This window comes from Giraffa tippelskirchi, chromosome 1, assembly GCF_054371585.1.
Source record: "Giraffa tippelskirchi isolate mGirTip1 chromosome 1, T2T-mGirTip1v1.2.pri, whole genome shotgun sequence".
Taxonomy (NCBI): domain Eukaryota; kingdom Metazoa; phylum Chordata; class Mammalia; order Artiodactyla; family Giraffidae; genus Giraffa; species Giraffa tippelskirchi.
The window spans coordinates 110,419,773-110,436,216 of NC_137275.1; the positions used below are offsets into that span (position 1 = coordinate 110,419,773).

Consider the following 16,444-nt stretch of genomic DNA (forward strand, 5'->3'; position numbering starts at 1 on the left):
GTATAATTATAAAATCTAACATCCTAAATGTAGCATTGTACACTGATTCTGACTACTAGGTACTATATATTGCAACAAGATCATATATTCTTAATTACTTTATAGGATTGTGTAGCTTTCAACTGAAAAATTCAGAAATATCTATAAATAAAGAGATAGCATTATAATATACAGTGTATATTCTTTTTATGTCTTATTTGGGGGATTTATTTGTAAGTTCATTTAGTAATATCAGCTAAATTGAGAAGGGAAGTTAAGCCCAAATACGGGCGAAGGCAAGAGTGGCTAGGTTGACAGGGTGAAGTTCCTACCTGTTAGAGGGGTACAGGACACTCCAGCATCTTCTTCATGGTCACAGTTATGCTCTCCCCAGGAACTCTTTGGACACTGCTCAATAGAAAGCTCATTCCCAGTGCAGCGTACTTCATCCAACATTACTGGGCCAGACCCTTCCCCAAAATACGCCTGTTTCCACGCTTTGGCAATGCCACTGAACAAACATAAGAACATAAGTCAGATTGAAGGTTAGTCTGACCTGTTTCTTCTTTTGCCTCTGGCAAAGGTAAACTTATGATTAATTTATAATTTTCCGTATCAATTCACTCCACTGTATCTATCTTGGTCCATAAAGTACCAAACTAAGAATGAAAGAGCTACAAGCTAGAGTCTGGGGCCCTGATGACTGTGGAACCACCGTACCAACCTTGAATTAACTATCTCCGGTCTCCAGAGAGAGAAATAGACTCTTGTCTTTGTTGTTGTTGTTCAGCCACGCGGTCACGTCTGACCCTTTGCAACCCCATGGACTGCAGCACACCAGGCCTCCTTGTCCCTCACCATCTCCCAAAGTGTGCCCAGGTTCATGTCCATTGCATCAATGATGCTGGACAGCCATCTCATCCTCTGATGACCTCTTCTCCTTCTGCCCTCAATCTTTACCAGCATCAGGGATTTTTCCAGTGAGTCAGCTGTTCACATCAGATGACCAAAAGACTGGAGTTTCAGCTGCAGCATCAGTCCTGCCAACAAATATTCAGTGTCGATTTCCCTTAAGATTGACTGGTTTGATCTCCTTGCTGTCCAAGTGACTTTTAGGAGTCTTCTCCAGCACCACAGTTTGAAGGCATCAATTCTTCGGTGCTCCGCCTTCTTTACAGTCCAGTTCTCACAACCGGACATGACCACTGGCAAGACCATATCCTTGACGATACGGACCTTTGTCGGCAGAGTAATGTCTCTGCTTTTTAACACATGGTCTAGGTTTGTCACAGCTTCCCTGCCAAGAAGCAAATATCTACTGATTTCATGGCTGCAGTCACCGTCCACAGTGATTTTGGAGCCCAAGAAGAAGAGATCTGCCACTGCTTCCACCTTTTCCCCCTCTCTTTGCCATGAAGGAATGGGGCTGGATGCCATCATCTTAGCTTTTTTAATATTTAGTTTTAAGCCAGCTCTTTCACCCTCCTCCTTTGCCCTCATCAAGAGGCTCTTTAATTCCTCTTTGCTTTCTGCCATTAGAGTGGTATTATCAGCATATCTGAGGTTGTTGATGTTTCTCCTGACTGTTTTGATTCCAGCTTGTAACTCATCCAGCCTGGCATTTCTCATGTCTTGTTTAAGCCATGGTTATTTTCAGTTCTCTGTTACTCATGGTCAAACATCTCTTCACTCAAATTTATTTGACTAAATTTACTTCTCTCACAATTCAAAGTGACACCATATTCTCTAGAACCCCAGATTTCAATGAAGAAGATCATGATTGCCTGTCAAAATGATAAATGACTTCAGAAATTGTATCTTCAGCCTTTTTCAGCCATTTAATTCTTAGACTAGAGAATTTATATTTTTAGTTTGCTTTTCAACGATACTGCATCTATTCCCCATTATTTAAGTTGCCTTTTTCTCCTTACATTATAACTATCTTGAGAATTTAAAACCAAAACAGGAATGCAATTTTGATATATGTAATTCAAATTTTACTATCCAGAAATAAGGTTTTATCAGAACAAAGCCACACTCATTCCCAAGTTATTGTCTGTGGCTGCTTTTGCACTACACAAAAGCTCAGTGGAGTAATTGGAAAGTCTAAAATATTCACTATCTGTCCCTTTACGGAAAATGTTTGCTGACCCTTGCTCGAGAGGAAAGAGATTAATGAAAGCAAATATGGAAACTGATTTAGAGAACACTGAAAGCTGGAGAGTAGAAGCAGAAGAGACAGGATGACTAATGCAGGCCATGGGGAAGCCAGATAGGAGCAGAGTTTTAGAGAAAGGCAGATTGACCGTCTCTTGGGTCTCTGCCCTGTGACAATTGCTAGAAAAGAAAAAGACCTGTCAAAGAAAATTTCAGTGAGTATAATTCCTTGAGGCAAGACTAGGTGCTAAAATAAAACCAGGGACCAATATGAGAGAAAATAAAATTTGATCCCAAACTCAGAAACAAAAAATAAACTCCAGATGGTTTCAAAATTTAAATAGAAAGAAGGAAAGAAAGGGAGGAAGGAGGGAAAGAGGAAGACAAGATGACTAAAAAGTTAATACAATGCAATGAAATAATAATAACATAGTTCTTATAACCTTGGTAATAAGGGAATTTCCTGAGCAAGATGAAAAACCAAGAAATCAGAAAACAAAGACTAAAAAAAGTTAAACTTATAAATTTGAACTATGTAATAAATAAACCAAACACATAAATTTGAACTATTGTATGGCAAAATACACCACAACCAGATCAAAAGGCAAAGAAGGTGAAAGATATATTTGTAAAATATAACAGCAATCAAATAAAAAAAATTCCTAGAAGTAAATAATCATAATTTATTATTATCATAATAAAAGAAAAAACGACCAACATCAAAAATAGGGTAATGGAGACAAACAAGCTATGTACAGAAGAAGAAATACCCATGGCCACTGAGCATATTGTAAGATGCTCAACTTACAGTGATCAAATTAAAACAGTTAGAATGCATTTTTACATATCCTTAAAATCCTTTGCACTAAAAATCTAGGCTAAAAGATTAAAAACTAAAGGCTTTCTATTCCCAAGAAAAAAATAACAAACCTAAAATACTCATTACTTGGGAGTGACTTGAGACAGGCTGGACAGAGTAACTGAAATACTTTGCATTTCAAATATGTCAAAGATGTGGTAGAGGTTCTAGGAAAAAGCAAAAGCCCTGATTAACAGCCTCTAAACTGTGTTCCTTCCTTAAGGGAGAACACTAGATGGGAGATCAGAAGCCCCGGATAGTGACTCTGGGGAAAATCACCTATGTTATAATGCAGCCTTAAAACATCATTTGGGTGTTTTATTTTCTTCCTTATGCATCTCCATATTTTCCATTGTTTACAACCATTATTTTAATGATCACAAAAATGTTTAATTAAAATAAACTAATCAGAAAAATTAATGCAATAAATTCAAGAACCAAACAAAACAAAAAAAACACGAAGAAATCATGATGTAAAGCAAACTAGGTTTCCCAGCTAATTTTGGAGTTCATTAAAAATTAAGATGATATTTATAAATTCACACAGTCCTTCAGCCTATTTCCTGGTGTCCTGGACTGTATTAGCTTTCAGGGGAATACCAAAGAAATGGATGACTCTGCCGTTTAAGACATTGTCTAATACCAGGGAAAGCAACATGAGACTCATGGTTTGTTAAAGGCTAATAAGTACTATGTAAATTTGATAAAGTTGTGTGTTCTCTTCCCTTCCATTATGAAAAGTATGTCCACATCAGCCCTGGCAGTTCATTTGTAGTAACAGTCCCAGTTTTACTACTTTCTCACCATCTGACCACAGAATAAATTTGTGGAATAGGGGTTTTCTGATATAATGCATCGATTTATTAGGTTATTTTATGCAAAGCTGTTTGACCTACACAGCAGCAATCCCCAATAGACACCGAACTGATCCTATGTCTGATCCGTATCCAAAACATTCCTAAACCTATTTAGCTAATCTGATTGTATTCATATAAAATTTGTCTGTTTTTCATAGAAAAAGAGCAAATAAAAAATACCACCTGACTAACTCAATCCCTGGATTTAGCTACTACTTTGACTAGACACAGAATGGAGTTAGGCAATTCTATTGTGTAAAAAGAATTACTTGCTAGGTTATAAAAGATTGGTTCTTTGACAGCAAATATCATTTTGTGACACATAACATTTGGATGAAAAACTCATTTTTACTGGTCAATAGTCCATATTTCTTTCTGGAAAACAATCCCCTCTATCTCCAATAATGATATTTTGAAGTATACTGAATGATTACTGTATCCCAGACACTGGTCTAACAGCTTCAAATGTATTAACTTTTTCAATCCTCCCTACAACCCCATGATGTTATTACCCACTGTTTACAGATGAGGAAACTGAGTTGCAGAAGTTAAACAATTTGCCCAGCATTAGATAGTAAAATTTGTCTGGCTTTAGAGCAGACTCTGAAACACTTTACTTTCTTTCAGTCTCTTGGGGCATTTTCAGTGATGTGTCTGTGGCACATTAATATATAGTCTGTCTAAAACATGCTCATCATCAATTTCCTCCTACAATAAACTTTTCTCCCTTGACTTCCCTATTTCTTTCAGCTTGTATTCATATTTATTCTTATTAATACCTGCCTATTTTGCAAACAGTGTAACATGAAATGAAAAATCCTACCTTGGGAGCCACAAATCTCAAGATTCCAGTCTTCATTCACAGTATAATTTGGGGACTTTGAGTAATCTCAGAGAGCCTAACTTTCTCATCTGTTAAATAAGGCCTCCTTTCTGCTCAATAATTGGACATACTAATAATGTTTATAAAGTATTTTAAAAATTAATAAACAATAAAATAAGAGAACAAATAAATATTTAAAAAGAGCATGAGAAGAATTTTTATTTTGACCACGGAATAATATGGTTCTTTCTTTAAGATAATTTTATAGCCAAAAAAAAAACCTAAGAAGAAAAAAGCGCTCAAAAATTTAAAATTCTTATGTAAATTATGGCATATCCACAAAATAAAATATGATGTCACAGTTCCATGAGCAGCTATGCTTTTAAGAGTTCTGAAAGACATAGGAAATGCTTTAATGTTAAGTGCACAAAAGGAACTCCAATTAAAATGTCTCTATCTGAAACTTCACTGCATATGTATGCATTCTCAAGTTCAATTTTCTAACACTTGGCTTCTTCCTTTCCTAATCCTCATGTTTCTCTGAGTTCTGGATTAATCAAATTTAAATATCTTAAGTACAGTTATTCCTTTTGTGTTTTAGGACGCTTGCCAGCTACCAAAATCTACAGCCACCATTAAAAGATGAGGGTCAACAAAGACAGCATCTCACAAAGAAATTGTAACCAGCACTCCAGGGAGGCATGATATAGTTTCCCTTTGGGAATTCAACAAAGCAAGTACCACTGAGATGAAACATGCAACATTAAAAATTATTGCATCTGAAAGTACTGTGCCTTTAAGTGAGCAAAACAAATTCTAGGGGAAGAGCACTTGCAGAATACTGCTGTACTGCAAGGTTATGAGAGAAGTAGAAAATCAAAGTAAAGAAAAACAAAGCAAAAGAACAGCATCAGCTCAGATCCTAGGGTACTTAATAATAAAAAAAAAATCTCCACCAAGCTAGATTGTTGGTTATTACACAGGCTTGTGGAAGATCTTTGCTGTCTTGAATATTTGAAGATATTTTTCCTTTTCATCACTTCTCCAAACACAAATCTCCTCATACAAAAGATGGCAGCGAGCAAATGCTTGAGAAAGATGTAAACACTTTACTCAACCCATACATATGTTCAACATTAATACAGTCTTCCTTGTGATTCTATCTCTACATTCTTTCCATGCAGTAGACTATTGTTTGTCAACACAGTCTTTGTTTGAGAACTGTTTATGTAAGTGAAAAAAAAAAAAAAATCTTGGCTCTCAAGAAAGAACTCTACATTACAACATGAATTTTTAGACTCACTTTTAAAACTATGAAAGTGAAAGTGTTAGTTGCTCAGTGGTATTCAACTCTTTGAGACCCCACAGACTATAGCCCGCCAGGCTCCACTGTCTATGGAATTCTCCAGGCAAGAATACTGGAGTGGGTTATCATTTCCTCCTCCAGGGGATCTTCCCAACCCAGGGATCGAACCCAGGTCTCTTGAGTATCCTGCATTAGCAAGTGGGTTCTTTACCAGTAGCGCCACCTGGGAAGCAAATACTTGAGTGATGTTTATCTAATCAAACTTTTGGATCTAGCCTCCCATTTCAGAAGTTACAAGAACCAGAATGAGACAAATTCAGAAGGGAGGATATTCTACAAACCAACTGGTGTGGTCTTTGGTCTCTGCAACAAGTCAGTGTTAGGAAAAACAAGAAACTGTTCTGGATTAAAAGACTTTGGGGGTATAACGTCCAGATGCACCACAAGGCCCTGGGCTAAATTCTGCTACAGAGAAACCATCCGTCAAGGACATGGTGGGAACACCTATGGAAATCTGAATATTACAGGATATTAAACAATGTAAGAATGATTACCACTGACATTAGTTGTGATGATAATTTGGCTATGTAGGACAATGTTCTTATTTTTAAAAGGTGAAGTATACACTGAAGTATTTAGAGGTAAAATGTTGAAACACCTTTATTTTGTTTTAAAATACTTTAATATTAACCTACAGTTTTGAAAAAGTGGGAGGGGAGGGGTCAGTTGCAAAAACAATTGCAAAAAAATTACGGTTCAAGGTTCAAAAATCATGCTCCAGTGTCAAAGACTATGCTTAACTGGACAAAGTGAAACAAGAACTGAGAAGACTTAATTTTGAGAGGTCTCCACATCAACCCACCCCTACCTGCCACAACATGCTAAATAATTTTTTTCCAATTTAAAGTAAAATATCAACTTCAGAAGATCTGCCAGTATAATTTCAGAGAAACTTTTAGGCCTGCTATACCAATGTTCAAAATCACTAAAGACAAGGATCAGAGGATACACAATTATACCATACTATTCCAAAGTAACCATAACTAAAGCAACATATAATATTGGTTTTCTGTCTTTATTCCACAAGCTTCATTGCCATATCCTGCATAGGAATTATTTCCTTTGAACATTAATAAACATTCTTTGTTCTAAGCACATACCTAACAAATAAGGAGCAAAGGGCAAAAGTTTAGACGATATTTGGGGGAAAGAAGTTGAACTTCAGTTAAAGCCTCACAACTAGTTTCATCATATGACTTTGGTAAGTTACTGCAGTTGACCGTGCTAGTTACTACCTGGGAGTCCTATAAAGGCTCCCGATAAAAAGTGGTAAAAGGCTTAAGGTTCTTAAGGATACAAAATCAGTTGAATTCAGATACAAACAGGTTAGATCTATAGGTACATAGACATTCTCTTCAAGGAGACTACCGCCGAATACAATGATCAAAAAGGTGGCTTTTTCTACTTGTTCAAAGAAATGTGCAATTTAAACACACCTATCTTTGGGTATGGAAGTAATAAACTTAGAAATGTAAGCAAAACAAAAGAAGAAGAACCAACCTCAGACCCAGCTGCCTGCAGACCACTTCTGCATCTGCATCATCCCACTGGTCGTCACAGACTGTCCCCCACTGACCGGCATGGTAGACCTCCACTCGGCCCTCACGCACACTGCTCCCCCCAGCAAGGCGCAGGATGGGGAACGCAGGGCCTGCGATATGAAATTAACAACAAATTAAACCTACACATTCATACTGAGCTATAGAAGATCAGGTATATTCTATTTCTTTGCCATTCTCAATCATAAAGTTATATTTAATAAGCCACTTCAGCAATATGGACATACCCACGCATGTCTAATATATTTTATGATAATCTCAACTGATTAAAATCCTCCAACTTGAATTACATTCATACAAATAGCTGTCAAGAGGAAGCAGTCTAAATTCACTTTTTCCCGAGGACCTCAGAAACCAGAAAAGACACACTCAAAACTGCAGTTATTGGAAATCCATTTGATTTTTATGGTATTGTGGGGGATAGCATTGATTTTTTATTTACAGTAACTTGAGAATTACCAACATGTAATTATTAAGAATGGCACTTATATCTATGACATACTTGCTTTCAGCATAGAAATATTTCTACATTTGTAGAGATCAAGTCAAAGTTAACATTATCACATTATAAGAAGCTGGTGGACATCACAGCCAGTACCTTCAAAAAACAATATTGAAGATTCATTTGTGTATGAATCAGTTCATCATTTGTGTATGAATCAATTCATTCTCTGTGAAGAATACCAGAGGCTTCCCCATGCAAATTCCTTATTATAGTCTACAATGCCCTTATCTAGCTTCATCAGTTTTTTAATTTTTCTCTCTTTTTCTTAGTCTAGAATTGAGGACACAGGGAACGCCTTTCCCTTTCACTCAAGTACTTCAGATACCCAGCTATGTAGAAGGCATGTAATAAATATTTGTTGACTGACTGGATTGGCAAACGATGACTAAAAGCCTAGAAAGAATATCCCAAACAACGAAAAATAACTATTGATATCCACTCCTTCAATTCTGTTTCTTAAACAGCTGTTAGGCAGAGAGGCACTGCACAAATGCTACCCTTAAGAAGTATATTGCCTCGGGATATGGACAACATGAGTACAGATGGGAGACCATTGAGAAGGCCCTGCAGGGGTTCAGATGCAAAAGGTGCTCGCCCACCCCCGGAGGAAATTAGGGAATCTCTTCTAAAGGAGCTGTAGCTGAGAGGGCCAAGATGATGGATGGGACTTCATAAGTTCTACATGGGGGATGTGCACTTCAGACAAAATGAACCGAATGAACACAAGCATAGAAACACAAAGCTGTATGTGTTTGGGAAACAGAACGGCCCTCTAATTTTTCTGGAATAAAGAATGTGAGATGGTCAAAGGTTCAGAACAGGCTGGGTCCCTATTAGGAAATTTAGTGTTATCTTTTGCCAAATACTCATCATTTATCCACATGAAATATGCTTCTAATTCCTCCACAGTATAAGCAGCTATCAATAAATGGTACTTGGACATTCATATTTATATTCAAATATCACACCAGAGAAGGGATTTAGATTAGCAAACATGTACATATACTCATACTCTGATATTTGTAACACAGTTTTCTTACATAAGTCAACTAGCACTTGTAATTTGGAAAAGGATAAAGGTAGGTTTAATAAACATAACTGTTCTCAACAGTATATAGCAGCTTCTTATAATTAATGACTGCTGAATTATGACAAGAAACCTAAATTTACATGTTACTATGTTTTTCTTTTAAGAAGCTTGGAAAATATAGAAACAAACCAATAGAAACAGCATAAATTTCTTAAACTATTATATCCTTCTCTGCTTCTCCTCTCCCCACCTCCATAGTAAGCTTGGAGAAAACAGAAAAAAAAAAAAAAATTTAAAAGGAAATTTAAAATTATCTACAACCTAGAAACATTATGGCATAATTACCTTACATTTTTTTAAACGTTGTGCTTTATTTTTAAATGTAGTTTTTACACTGGTTGTATAAGTATTTGTGAAAATATAGAGAAGCTCAAAGACAAAATTTAGTCACCATCTCACATCTTCCCAATAAATACACGCACAAAAAAAAAATCACTTGAAAGAAATTTCAGTGAAGTAGTTGACTCGTATTTAACTTATGGATAAATAAAACTCCCAGACATTTTCATTTATACTGATATTTCCTATGTCCAATACAAAGATACGATCTTCTACTTTGTAAGTGTTGGAAAAGTACTAAATGCCAAGATGCTAAATGTAAATTCCAAACTAAAAGAAAGTATTAATGTTAAAGGTCTGCTGCTGTGCCTTAAGATAGACTCAGTGTTTGCTGATTTGAGCTATTTGTTTTCATATTCTCATTTAATTTACCATAAAAGCATATTTTTTCATTCTCACTTCTAATTTATCTCAACCTTCGATATTTTATATATGCTTACATCAACCTTAAATTTATCTTTGCAGCCAGAGCATAAACAAGTGGATAGATTATAGAGAATGGAGAGCTTTTTTAAAAAAAGAGTAGACAGAGAGCCTGAAAAAAATATACTGACTTCCCATTGTTGTTAGAATTAAATGCAGGCTTTTAGAGTACTACAAACTGTATGTGTGTATAACTGAGTCATTTTGCTGTACACCAGAGACTGGCACAACACCGTAAATCAAATTAAAAATAAAATAAAGTACTATGAAACCCTGAAAAAAAAAAAGGATTGTTTTCAAAAATTTACTTACTTCACTACTTGAAAAATGTTAACATACTTTATCAGTTCAGTTGAACACAGAATACAAGCAATGTCTACAAAAAGCAGTGCACTGTTGAGCCCGATGCACAGCATCCCTGATGTAGCAATGTGTAAACATGTGTTTGCCACAAGTAGGATTACCAAGAGGTGGAGAGGCAAAGGAAGAAAAGGAAAAACTTACAAGACATAAAGACTTAGAATGCACCTTGCATCCACAAAAGGACTGTAGCTCTCCAAGCACACACTTGTGTGATATCTTGCACCATTTCCATTGGTTCTTCCAGTCAGTTCACAGGAATGACCCTAGCTTGGATCTTCCTATGTTTTGCAGAGGGAGTGTGTCAATTCCTTCCCTGATACTTGTACTCAATCAGAAACCATTGCCCTCGGCTGTCTGCTGGCATTCTAAGACCTGGGACATCTGATCACGCTACTATCGCCAAGAAAATCCAAAAAGGTGTGATAGCCACAGGTTGTGGTCACACGTTAAAACAATCACGGACCCCAGAAAACCCACCCACAATTGTGAAACTAAAAGCCTAGAAAGAATATCCCAAACAAGGAAAAATAACTAGCAAAGGGAGCTTCTCCCGCTGCTTCCGTTCACATGATCATACACACATCTGTATACCAAAACCACATACTAATCACCAATGCTGCAGATGGTGACTGCAGTCATAAAATTAAAAGATGCTTCCTCCTTGGAAGGAAAGTTATGACCAACCCAGGCAGCATATTAAAAAATAGCGACATTACTTTGCCAACAAAGGTCCATCTCGTCAAGGCTAAGGTTTATCCAGTAGTCATGTATGGATATGAGAGTTGGACTATAAAGAAAGCTGAGCGCCGAAGAATTGATGCTTTTGAACTGTGGTGTTGGAGAAGACTCTTGAGAGTCCCTTGGGCTGCAAGGAGATCCAACCAGTCCTTCCTAAAGGAGATCAGTCCTGGGTGTTCATTGGAAGGACTGATGTTGAAGCTGAAGGTCCAATCCTTTGGCCACCTGATGAGAAGAGCTGACTCATTTGAAAAGACCCTGATGCTGGGAAAGACTGAAGGCAGGACGAGAAGGGGACAACAGAGGATGAGATGGTTGGATGGCATCACTGAGTCAGTGGAGATGAGTTTGAGTAAACTCCGGGAGTTGGTGATGGACAGGGAAACCTGGCATGCTGCGGTCCATTGGATCGCGAACAGTCAGACACGACTGAGCGACTGAACTGAACTGAATGCCTAGGACATCATGCATAGGAGCCCTTATCCAAGGTAGCGATTTGTTTTATGGAATGTGCTATCTTCAAAGAATAATGCTAATAACTATGATTCTATTCTATTTTATAAAGTGAAAACATTTTATTATAGTTTCTGTATTTTATATTTGGTTTCAAGATGACTTTTAACTTGATTCCATCACAATTTTTCATTACCCAAATAAGTGTTTCATATACAGTATATAATAATCCTATAAACAAATTATATTAAAACAGAAAATATGTGAAGTGAGGTCAGGGCTTCTCAGGCGGTCCAGTGGTTAAGAGTTTGCCTTGCAATGCAGGGGACACCAGTTCAAACCCTGGTCTAGGAAGATCCCACATGCTAGGGGGCAGTTAGGTGCAAGCATCACATCTACTAAAGCCTGCATGATCTAGAGCCTGTGCTCCACAGCAAGAAAAGCCACCTCAATCAATGAGAAGCCCGTGCACTGCAACTAGAGAGTAGCCCCCACTTACTGCAACTAGAGAGAGCCCGTGCACAGCAGTCAAGACTCGGTGCAATCAAAAAAATTTTTAATTAAAAAAAAAAAAAACAACTGAGTTCAAATGGAAATCCGACTGTTACATGAATTCCTTTGAAGACTAATTAGATTGTTGATAGACTATGATGATTCAGACTCAGGTCTGTATTTCAACGCTTAGGAAAACATTCAACTAAGACATGTTTTTCATCTGGAATGCTGAAAACAGAATAAAAGTAAAGCAAGGGAATAAAAATTTTTTTTTTTCACCATGGGAAAAGCTACACAGGTCAGCAGCTGCCATCTTCTCAGAACATGCCCTGCCCTGCCAGATGTCTTTTTCACAAAGCAGTATATTTTCTTCATCTCCTCTGCAACGGACATTGCTCCAATAAACGGGAATAAGGCCCAGTTCAGAAAACGGGGTTTGTTTTGCGACTCCTTTTCCTCTGGAAGTACAATGCTCAAGGTTAGGTTTATCAAATGTAGGCTAACTTTTATCAAAGCACAAGGGTTTTAAAAAAATTGAAAAAGTCAAAAAAGGTGGATGTGGAAGAAAAAGACAAACATAATGGATTATGTAAATTTCAAGGAAATCAAAATATTAGATCAGAACAGGGTGATTATCTATGGCAATCTTTCTAATTAACCTTGAATAATGCTAGGCATGTGCCTTTATCTACAGCTGATTTTAGAAGAAAATGGGCAAATACTACAGACATAAAACAGGAGTCTGGATGGTTATATGGAAGAAGTGTGTCTGTCATGTGATCTAGTGGGACTTGGATTCTAGTCTGCACTCAGCTGCAAATTACTCTAACACGTCTCTAAGTCCTTCCTTCTGATACATGAAAGAAGTCTGGATGCTTGAAGATTCTTTCCTATTCCAATATTTTAGGCTGTCATTTTCAAAACAATTATTATTGCCACATCTAAGCAAGGTAATATCAAGAGAGGCAATCCATTCCCATTTTTAAAAAATTTATATATATATAATAGTATTTGCTAATGAACTTTTGAAATCAATTGAGAAAACTCATCTAGTCTACATACTTTTAACCTCTAATATGTACAAAGCTTAAATTAAATTTTTAAAAGATTAAATGCTTATCTGAATAACATGATGATCTCTAGAACTGTCTCCATGCTACAGCTTCCATTAACCCAACAATAAATATTTGGGGTGTATCTAAAATATGAATCTGTCTTGACAGCAATAAAGCCAGGTTGCTCTGCTCTTATTTGAAATTCTTTTTTATTAATGGACTACTAAGAGATGACAGAAGGAATCAGATCAGCTTATCTGAAGTTTATGTTTGCATAAAGATAGTTTACATTCTTTTATCAATCAAGGGAGGGAAGTCGCTCAGTCGTGTCCGACTCTTTGCGACCCCGTGGACTCTAGCCTACCAGGCTCCTTCGTCCATGGGATTCTCCAGGCAAGAATACTGGAGTGGTTTGCCATTTCCTTCTCCAGGGGATCTTCCCGACCCAGGGATCGAACCCAGGTCTCCCGCATTGGAGGCAGACGCTTTAACCTCTGAGCCACCAGGGAAGTCCCTTATCAATCAAGAGGATCTCTGTAATTCACATCTCCGCTACAGAGCTTGTTTTGTTTTAAAATTTTTTAGAAAATTTTATTGGCATATAGTTGATTTACAGTGTTGTATCTGCTGTACAAAAAAGTGAATCAGTTATGCATATACACATATCCATTCTTTCTGCTGTACAAAAAAGTGAATCAGCTATGCATATACATATATCCATTCTTTTTTAGATTATTTTCCCATATAGGTCATCACAGAGCACTGAGTAGAGTTCCCTGTGCTATAAAATAGGTACTTATTAATTATTTATTTTATATATAGTAGTGTGTATATATCAATCCCAATCTCCCAATTTATCCCTCCCTACTGTCCCCCCTTAGTAATCATAAGATTGTTTTCTACATCTGTAATTCTATTTCTATTTTGTAAATAAGTTCATTTGTACCATTTTTGTTTTCTTATGTCAGTCTCATAGAAAATTTCATTCTTCCCTGCTTTTCAGGGATAATAAAAGCACAGGTAGAAAGGTCCATGAAGGAAGACACTGACATCAACCTACAAATTGTTACACCTTCAGGCTGTCAAAGAAAAAGCATCAAGCCAACATTCTTTGTGACTTGCCCAACCAGCCAAGGACTGTTTGCCAAACAAACCACTGGGGATAAAATCAGTAATTAACATGCTAACACCATAACTCTTTGTAGGCTCTCTCCTCTTGCTTTTATCCTGATTTATTTCAACCCTCATTGTAAAAAATTAGTGAGTTGTAGCTGAACTTAACTAATTGTTTAGTTAACTAACTTAACTAATCGTTGTTTAGTTGCTAAGTTGTGTCTGACTCTTTGCAATCCCATTTACTGTAGCCCGCCAGGTTCCTCTGTCCATGGGATTTCCCAGCAAGACAACCGGAGCAGGTTGCCACTTCCTTCTCTAGGGGCTCTTCCTGACCTAGAGATAGAACTTGCATCTCTTGCACTGGCAGGTGGATTCTTTACCGATAAGCCACCAAGGAAGCCTAATTAAGTATTGTTGTTGTTGTTCAGTCGCTCAGTCGTGTCCAATTCTTTGAGACCTTAAGGACTGCAGCACACCAGGCTTCCCTTTCCTTCACCATCTCCAGTAGCTTGCTCAAATTCATGTCCATTGAGTCGGTGATGCCATCCAACCATCTCATTATCCCCTTCTCCTTCTGCCTTCCATCTTTCCCAGAATCAGGGTCTTTTCCAATCAGTCAGCTCTTCACATCAGGTAGCCAAAGTACTGGAGCTTCAGCTTCAGCATCAGTCCTTCCAATGAATATTCAGGGTTGATTTCCTTTAGGATTGCCTGGTTTGATCTCCTTGAGTATAAGGGACTCTCAAGAGTATTCTCCAACACCACAGTTGGAAAGCATCAATTAAGTATTACATTAACCCTATTTGCTACTCTAATAGAATCAAAAGTCTGAATAAAACTTAAGCCTGCAAGGTTCGCCTGTACTAAATACTAATTTCCCACCTTCCGAGTGAGAAGACAGGAAACGGGCAAATTAAAATTCTTACTGATTTGACTGCACTTGACTAACCTTTTCATTTGTGTCATCACATTAGATATTACCACTCATTGATTATTAATCTAAAATATTTGCAAATAGAAAGCTTTTCTTTCAGGCCTTTTAACCTTTATTTTTTTCATAACAAGATATTTTCCAAGCTTTTTAAAGATCCTTGGTGATAAAGGTCAAGAAAAATATAGGGCATGTATACTTGGAAAAAATAAATGATACAGAAAAGCAGAACAATAACAACAACAAAAAAAAACCATTAATTCCAAAATGGAAACTTCTGCTCCTGGGAAACCCCTTGAGACAAAGCATAAAGGTACTGGGCATGGTGGGAGTCAGTGTACACCAGTCCATTTTAAGGAGAGTGCCTAGGGTCAGGCTGAAAGCATGAGGAGAAGAGGGTGAGAGAGGATGAGATGGTTGGATGGCATCACTGACTCAATGGACATGAGTTTGAGTAACTCCGGGATTTGGGGATGGATAGGGAGGCCTAGTGTGCTGCAGTCCATGGAGTAGCAAAGAGTCGGACACGACTGAGTGACTGAACTGAACGGAACTGAGGGTGGTAGGAACGGCCAGCAACTTCTCAGGATGACAGGTGCTGCTGGGCTGAGGGAAATTGCCATCTCTTACAGAATCTCCTCAGTGCAGAAACCTATGTCCCAGGATATCACACCTTACTCAGCATGGGATGAAACTACAAATGAACTTCACCTCCTACACACACACATACAACAGGGGAATCTGTGGCTGGCTCAAGGTAAAAGCGAATGACAGCAACCACAGGCTGTAGAGGCTACTGGGAAAATAAAACTCTTAGGACCCAATTCTTTGTTTCCTGGCACTGAAGAATCCATTTGTTAGATCAAAGACCAAAAGATGCTTTTATTTTTGGACCATTCAGCTTCTGCCCATTTCCTAGTCAATTCAGTTCAGTTCAGTTGCTCAGTTCTGTCAAACTCTTTGCGAACCCACGAACCACAGCACGCCAGGCCTCCCTGTGCATCGCCAACTCCCAGAGTTTACTCAAACTCATGTCCATTGAGTCGGTGATGCCATCCAACCAACCTTCTCATCCTCTGTTGTCCCCTTCTCCTCCTGCCTTCAATCTTTCCCAGCATCAGAGTCTTTTCAAATGAGTCAGTTCTTCACATCAGGTGGCCAAAGTACTGGAGTTTCAGCTTCAGCATCAGTCCTTCCAATGAATATTCAGGACTGATTTTCTTTAGGTAGGACTGGTTGGATCTCCTTGCAGTCCAAGGGACTCCCAAGAGTCTTCTCCAACACCATAGTTCAAAAGCATCAATTCTTTGGCATTCAGCTTTCTTTAGAATCCAAC

At 37.7% G+C, this 16,444-nt stretch overlaps 2 protein-coding genes across 5 annotated transcripts in view; one reads left to right on the forward strand and one right to left on the reverse strand.

Moving 5' to 3' along the window:
• LOC145506735 (uncharacterized) overlaps positions 1–16,444 on the forward strand; it is an 82,368-nt gene that overhangs the window by 60,281 nt on the left and 5,643 nt on the right. Inside the window, exons 2-4 of one of the 4 annotated variants that reach the window (XM_081492044.1) lie at positions 5,277–5,460; positions 6,257–6,521; positions 8,570–8,692. The exons of 1 other annotated variant lie outside the window; for it this stretch is intronic. In XM_081492044.1, the coding sequence (XP_081348170.1) occupies positions 5,277–5,321 (45 nt within the window). In that variant the 3' untranslated portion in view covers positions 5,322–5,460; positions 6,257–6,521; positions 8,570–8,692. The remainder of the gene's footprint in view (positions 1–5,276; positions 5,461–6,256; positions 6,522–8,569; positions 8,693–16,444) is intronic. 2 more of the 4 variants (XM_081492033.1, XM_081492047.1) reach the window with 2 other exon arrangements.
• Positions 1–16,444, reverse strand: part of LOC145505946 (neurotrypsin-like) — a 74,687-nt gene that overhangs the window by 38,479 nt on the left and 19,764 nt on the right. The window contains 3 exon segments of the mRNA XM_081489337.1: positions 312–490; positions 7,542–7,692; positions 12,286–12,464. Of these exon segments, the coding sequence (XP_081345463.1) occupies positions 312–490; positions 7,542–7,692; positions 12,286–12,464 (509 nt within the window).